The 7629-nt window shown below is 38.6% G+C and overlaps 1 protein-coding gene across 1 annotated transcript; it reads left to right on the forward strand.

Moving 5' to 3' along the window:
• Window positions 1-3159: 3159 nt before the first annotated feature.
• LOC100460738 (large ribosomal subunit protein bL32m-like) lies at window positions 3160-7037 on the forward strand. The gene is made up of 3 exons (XM_054544179.1): window positions 3160-3222; window positions 6062-6338; window positions 6654-7037. The coding sequence occupies exons 1-3, from the start codon at window positions 3160-3162 to the stop codon at window positions 6911-6913; spliced, it is 600 nt and encodes a 199-aa protein (XP_054400154.1). The 3' UTR covers window positions 6914-7037.
• Window positions 7038-7629: the final 592 nt, after the last annotated feature.

Below are 7629 nucleotides of genomic sequence, written 5' to 3' on the forward strand. Positions count from 1 at the left end.
AAAAAATATCTCAAGTAAACAACCTGTCTTTCAACTCAAGGAGCTAGAAAAAAAAAGAACAAACTATGCCCAAAGTTAGGAGAAGGAAAGAAATAACAATAATTGGAGCAGAAATAAACAAACTGGAAAATAGAAAAAAATCAACAAAACTAAAATTTTTTTTAAAGATAAGCAAAATTGACTAAAAATTATTGAAGACTCAAATAAATAAAATCGTAAATGAAAGAAGAGACATTACAACTGAAATAAAATAAACACAACAGAAATAAAAAGGATCATAAGAGACTACTGTGAACAATTATATGCCAGCAAACTGGATAAACTAGAAGAAGAGTTTATTTAATGGATAAATTCCTACAAATGTACAACCTACTAAGACTAAAGCATGAAGAAATAGAAAATCTGAGCAGAACTATAGTTAGTAAGGACTTTGAGTCAGTAATAAAAAAACCTCCCAACAAAGAAAAGCCCAGAACTAGATGGCTTCACTGGTGAATCCTAATAACAATTAAAGAAGAATTAATGACAATTCTTCTCAAACTCTTCCAAAAAATGAAGAAGAGGGAATGCCTAAAACTCATTTTATGGGGCCAGCATTGCCCTGATACAAAGCCAGACATTACCATAAAAGAAAACAACAGGCCAATATCTCTGATGAATATAGATGTAAAAATCCTCAATAAAATACTACAAAACTGAACCAGACAGCACATTAAAAGGATTATACACCATGTCCAAGTGGGATTTATCCCTGGGATGCAAGGATTTCTAAATTTTACTTTCCACACAACACCAATGTAGCAAAGATGTTTTAACTGATGAAAATCAATTAATGCGATACACCACATTAGCAGAATGAAAGCTAAAAAATCACATAATTATCTCAATAGATGCACAAAAGGCATTTAAGAAAATTGCAAATTAAAACCACACTGAGATACCATTTTACATAAGCCAGAATGACTTTTATTAAAAAGTTAAAAACCAACACACGTTGGCATGGATGTAGAGAAAAAGGAACACTCATACACTGCTGGTGGGAATGTAAATTAGTTCAACTTCTATAGAAAACAGTGTGGAGATATCTCAAAGAACTGAAAATAGAACTATCATTTGACCCAGCAATCCCACCTACTGGGTATCCACCCAAAGGAAAATAAATCATTATATTAGAAAGACAACCAGAACTTATATGTTTATTGCAGCACTATTTACAATAGTAAAGTCATGAAACCAACCTAAGCCTGCGCCAACAATGGAGTGGATCAAGAAAATGTGGCATATTCTGGACACAGAAATGGGCAAAGATTTCATGACAAAGATACCAAAAGTAATTGCAACGAAAGCAAAAATTTACAAATGGGAGCTAATCAAACTAAAGAGCTTCTGCACAGCAAAAGAAACTATCAACAGAGTAAACAGACAACCTAACAGAATAGGAGAAAATGTTTCCAAATTATGCATCTATAAGGAACTTAAATTTACAAGAAAAAGAACAACCCCATTAAAAAGTGGGCAAAGGACATGAACAGACACTTCTCAAAAGAAGACATACATGTGACCAACAAGCATATGAAAAAAAAGTTTAGCATCATTGATCATTAGAGAAATACAAATCAAAACCACAATAAGATACCATCTCACACCAGTCAGAATGGCCATTATTAAAAAGTCAAAAAACAACAGGTGCTGGCAAGGTTGTAGAGAAAAAGGAATGCTTATATACTGTTGGTGGGAGTATAAAGTAGTTCAACCATTGTGGAAAGCAGTGGGGCAATTCCTCAAAGAGCTAAAAACAGAACTACTGGCCGGGTGCGGTGGCTCACGCCTGTAATCCCAGCACTTTGGGAGGCCGAGGTGGGCGGATCACGAGGTCAGGGGTTCAAGACCAGCCTGGCCAACATGGTGAAACCCCGTCTCTACTAAAAATACAAAAATTAGCCGGGCATGGTGGCGCATAGTCCCAGTTACTCGGGAGACTGAGGCAGGAGAATTGCTTGAACCCGGGAGGCAGAGGTTTCAGTGAGCTGAGATCACGCCACTGCACTCCAGCCTGGGCGACAGAGCAAGAGTGTCTCAAAAACAAACAAAACAAACAAAAAACAAAAACAAAACCAAACCCAGAAATCCCATTACTGGGTATATTTCCAAAAGAATATAAATCATTCTATCATAAAGACACATGCACGTGTATGTTCATTTCAGCGCTATTCACAACAGCAAAGACATGGAATCAACTTAAATGCCCATCAATGATGGTAGACTGGATAAAGAAAACATGGTACATACACACCATGTGAATACTATGCAGCCATAACAAAGAACAAGATCATGTTCCTTACAGGAACATGGATGGAGCTGGAGGCCATTATCCTTAGCAAACTAACACAGGAACAAAAAACCAAATACTGCATGTTCTCACTTATAAGTTGGAATTAAATGAGAATACATGAACACATAGAAGGGAACAACAGACACTGGGGCTTATTGGAGGGTGGAGAATGGGAGGAGGGAGAGGATCAGGAAAAATAACTAATGGGTACCAGGCTTAATACCTGGGTGATGAAGTAATCTGTACAACAAACACCTGTGACACAAGTTTACCTATCTAACAAGCCTGCACACGTACCCCTGAACTTAAAAGTTAAGGGCTGGGAGCGGTGGCTCATGCCTGTAATCCCAGCACTTTGGGAGGCCGAGGCAGGTGAATCACCTGAGGTCAGGAGTTCAAGACCAGCCTGGCCAACATGGTGAAACCCCGTCTCTACTAAAAAATACAAAAATTAGCCGGGCGTAGTGGCAAGCACCTATAATTCCAGCTACTTGGGAGGCTGAGGCAGGAGAACCACTTGAACCCGGGAGGCGGAGATTGCAGTGAGCCGAGATCACACCACTGCATTCCAGCCTGGGCAACGAGCAAAACTCTGTCTCAATAAATAAATAAATAAATAAATAAATAAATAAATAAATGTTAAAAAAGAGAAAATGTGATATAGATACACCATGGAATACTATGCAATCATAAAAAACAATGAAATCATTTCCTTTGCAGCAACATGGATGCAGTGGAGGCGATTATCCTAAGTGAACTAACACAGAAACAGAAAATCAAATATTGCATTTCTCATTTATTAAATGGGAGCTAAACAAAGGGTACACATGGACATAAAGATGGAGAAAATAGACTCCGAGGACTTCAAAAAGGGGGAGGCTGAGAGGAGGGTGAGGGTTGAAAAATTACCTGTTAGATATAAGGTCCAATATTTGGGTGATGGGTACACTAGAAGCCCAATCCCCACTATTACTCATGTAATACCCATGTAACAAACAAGTGCATGTATCCTCTGGATCTAAAATAAAGTTTAAAAAAATTAAAAAGAAAATTTAACACATTTTCATGATGAAATCTTTCAGCAAACTAGGAATAGAAGAAAAATACCTCGACGTAATAAAGGTCATAACGAAAAACCCACAACAAACATACTCATGGTGAAAATAGAACTACCATATAATCCAACAATTCCATCTCTGGCTATTTATTCCAAAGAATTGAAATCAGGAACTTGGAGAGATATTTGCACTCCTATGTTCATCACATCATTATTCACAACCAAGATACGGAAACAACCTAAATGTCCATCAATTGATGAATGAATAAACTGTGGTATGCACATATGATGGAATATTATTCAGTGTTAAAAATGGAGGAAATCTTGCCACATATGACAACATGAATGAACTTTGAGGACATTATGCTAAGTAAAATAAGCCAGTGATAGAACAAATACTGTGTGATTCTACTTAGATGAGGTATTTAAGATAATCAAAATCATAAAACCAGATAATAGAATGGTGGTGACCAGGGATTGGGAAAAAGGGGAAATGAGGAGTTGCTATTCAATGGGTATCAAGTGTCAGTTATGCAAGATGAATAAGTTGTAGAGATATGCTATATAACGTCATGCCTATAGTTAACAATACTGTAAATTTTGTAAACTTAAAATTTGTTGAAAGTAGATCTCATGTTGTGTTCTTACTATAATGAATTTTTTTAGAAAGATATTTCATGCAAAGACTAACCAAAGGAGAGCAGAGAAAGATGGCTATACAAATATAAGGCAAAATAGACATTAAGGCAATAACTGTTACAAGAGACAAAGAAGTACATTAAATAATGATAAAATGGTCAATGCACCAAGAAGTAGAACAATTATCAACATATTCATTAAATATCAGATCTCCTAAATACATAAAATAAACATTGATAGAATTGAACGGAGAAGGCTGGGCGTGGCAGCTCACGCCTGTAATCCCAGCACTTTGGGAGGCCAAGGAGGTGGATCACCTGAGGTCAGGAGTTCAAGACCAGCCTGGCCAACATGGCGAAACCCTATCTCTCCTGAAAATACAAAAAAATTAGCTGGGCGTGGTGGTGTGCACCTGTAATCCTAGCTACTTGGGAGGCTGAGGAAGGAGAATTGCTCGAACCCAGGAGGCAGAGGTTGCAGTGAGCTGAGATCGCGCCATTGCACTCCAGCTTGGATGACAGAGCGAGACTCTGTCTCAAAAAAAAAAAAAAAAAGAAAGTAAAAAGAAAAGAAGAAAGAAAAAAGAATTGAACAGAGAAATAAACAGAACTACAATAACAGTAGGGGGCTCCAAGACTACATATTCATATGGAAAATACAACCATATAGAAGATCAATAAAAAAATAGAGGACTTGAACACACTATAGGCCAATTAGATATAACAGACATAAAACAGAACACTTACCCACCAATAGCAGAATACACATATTTCTCAAGTACACATGGAACATTCTCCAGGATAGACCATATGTTAAGCCACAAAACAAGTCTCAATAAATCTAAAAATATTGAAAACATACAAAGTATCTTTTCGTTTTCTTTTTTTTTTTTTTTTTTGAGACAGGGTCTCGCTCTGTCCCCCAGGCTGGAGTACAGCAGCACGATCTTGGCTCACTGCAACCTCCACCTCCCGGGTTTAAGCTATTCTCCTGTCTCAGCCTCCTGAGTAGCTAGGATTACAGGCACGCACCACCATGCCCGGCTAATTTTTGTATTTTTAGGAGAGGTGGGGTTTCACCATGTTGGCTAGGCTGGTCTCAAACTCCTGAGCTCAAGTGATCTACTCACCTCAGCCACTCAAAGTGCTGGGATTACAGACATGAGCCACCACACCCGGCATCTTTTCTAATCACAATGGAATGAAACCAGAAATCAGCAGCAGAAGGAAAACTGGAAAATTACCAAACGTGGAAATTGAACAACTCACTTGTAAACAACCAATGGATCAAAGAAGAAATCACCAGGGAAATTAGGAAATATCTTGAGACGAATGAAAATGAAAATACAGGCCGGGTGCGGTGGCTCACGCCTTTAATCCCAGCACTTTAGGAGGCCGGGGTGGGTGGATCACCTGAAGTCAGGAGTTCAAGAGCAGCCTGGCCAACATGGCGAAACCGCATCTCTACTAAGAATACAAAAATTAGCCGGGCTTGGTGGCACACGCCTGTAATCCCAGCTACTTGGGAGGCTGAGGCAGGAGAATCGCTTGAACCCGGGAGACGGAGGTGGCAGTGAGGTGAGATCACGCCACTGCACTCCAGGCTGGGCGATAGAGCAAGACTCCGTCTCAAAAAAAGAAAAAGAAAATACAACTTACCAAAACTTGTAGGATGTGGCAAAAGCACTGGAAAGAGGGAAATTTATAGCTGTAATCACTTATACTAAAAAAAAGAAAGATCTCAAATCAACAATCTAAGTTTATACTGTAAGGCTCTAAAAAAATAAAAACAAAATAACCCAAAGCTAGAAGAAGGAAGGAAATAATGGAGCAGAGAAAAATGAAATGGTAAATAGAAAAATAATCGAGAAAATCAAGAAAAGCAAGAGTTGCTTCTTTGAGAAGATTAACAAAATTGACAAATTTTTAGCCAGATTAACTAAGAAAAAAAGAGAAGACCCAAATAACTAAAATCAGAAATAAAGAGTGGACGTTAAAACCAATTTTACGGTTCCACCATGGCCTGTGGCCCAGGGACTGCTTCAAAACTACTGGGAGCAACTACTGCGGAAGCTTCCACAGAGCTGGCCGGGCTTTCCTAGTTCTCCGTGGGGACCAGCATTAGCAGTACATATTTACAGCCCAGCCATATTTACAGAGCCAGCAAATGATACCAGTGGAAGTAAAGAGAATTCCAGCCTTTTGTATAGTATCTTTTGGATTGCAGCTCCCCAAAACAGACGCACCATTGAAGTTAACCTATGTAGGAGAAGAAACCCTCAGAAGCTTATTAAAGTTAAGAACAGTATAGGCGGGCACGGTGGCTCATGCCTGTAATCCCAGCACTTTGGGAGGCCGAGGCAGGTGAATCACCTGAGGTCAGGAGATCAAGACCAGCCTGGCCAACACAGTGAAACCCCGTCTCTACTAAAAATACAAAAAATTAGCCAGGCGTGGTGGCACGCGCCTGTAGTCCCAGCTACTCGGGAGGCTGAGGCAGAAGAATCACTTGAACCCGGGAGGCAGAGATTGCAGTGAGCCGAGGTCGCGCCACTGCACTCCAGCTTGGGTGACAGAGCGAGATTTCATCTCAAAAAGAAAATGAAAAAAAAAAAGAACAATATAGATGTTTGTCCTGAATGTGGTCACCTGAAACAGAAATATGTCCTTTGTGGCTACTGCTATGAGAAAGTGCGCAAGGAGACTGCAGAAATCAGACGACAGACAAGGAAACAAGAAGGGGGGCCTTTTAAGTCTCCCACCATAGAGACTATGGTGCTGTACACGGGAGAGACGCCGTCTGAACAAGATCAGGGCAAGAGGATGATTGAACGAGACAGAAAGCGACCATCTTGGTTCACCCAGAATTGGCACCAAAGATGTTAAAAGGATAACTTCACAGTAAATCATTTATCCTGAAATAGAGGAAGATTCTTTATGTTGTTGTGCTTGTTTTTTAATCATCAATATAGTTTAACACATTCTTTCTAAGCAGTTTTGTGTGGGATAATTTGAAGAATATATTATGAGTTAATGCTGAAAATTTTGTGTATCCAAAGGCTCAATGGATTATGTTTCTATTACATATAAGGTTTAAGTAAACATAAAATTTCCAGAACAAAAATAAAAAATTTAAAATTCATAGCAAGAAAAAACAATTTTACAGAAATATAAAGGATCTTAAGAGACTACTATGAATAATTATAGGTCAACAAATTGGATAACCTAGATGAAAGGGACAAATTCCTAGAAAACAAACCTACCAAGACTGAATCATGCAGAAATATAAAATCTGAACAAATCTGTAATTAGCAAGGACACTGAATCAGCTATCAAAAACCTCTCAAAAGAAAACCTCAGGACCCTATGGGCTCACTCATGGATTCTACAAAACATTTAAAGAAGAACACAAATACTCCTGAAACTCTTCCAAAAGAAAAAAAAATGAAGAGGAGGGAAAACTTCCAAATTCATTTAATGAGACCAGCATTATCTTGATACCAAAGCCAGACAACAGCACTACAAGAAAACTATAGACCGATATCTCTGATAAATAGTGTTTCAAAAATATTCAACAAAATACTAGCAAAGAGTTCAACAGC

The sequence above is a fragment of the Pongo abelii genome, chromosome X (assembly GCF_028885655.2).
Source record: "Pongo abelii isolate AG06213 chromosome X, NHGRI_mPonAbe1-v2.0_pri, whole genome shotgun sequence".
NCBI classification, from domain to species: Eukaryota; Metazoa; Chordata; class Mammalia; order Primates; family Hominidae; genus Pongo; species Pongo abelii.

Excerpts from the sequence above, each read along its gene's own strand:
- LOC100460738 (XM_054544179.1), top strand. The coding sequence starts at position 3,160 with ATGGACATAAAGATGGAGAAAATAGACTCCGAGGACTTCAAAAAGGGG. Across the intron at positions 3,223-6,061 it reads AGGGGGAGGCTGAGAGGAGG|GGACTGCTTCAAAACTACTG; the intron begins GTGAGGGTTGAA and ends CCTGTGGCCCAG. Across the intron at positions 6,339-6,653 it reads TAAAGTTAAGAACAGTATAG|ATGTTTGTCCTGAATGTGGT; the intron begins GCGGGCACGGTG and ends AGAACAATATAG.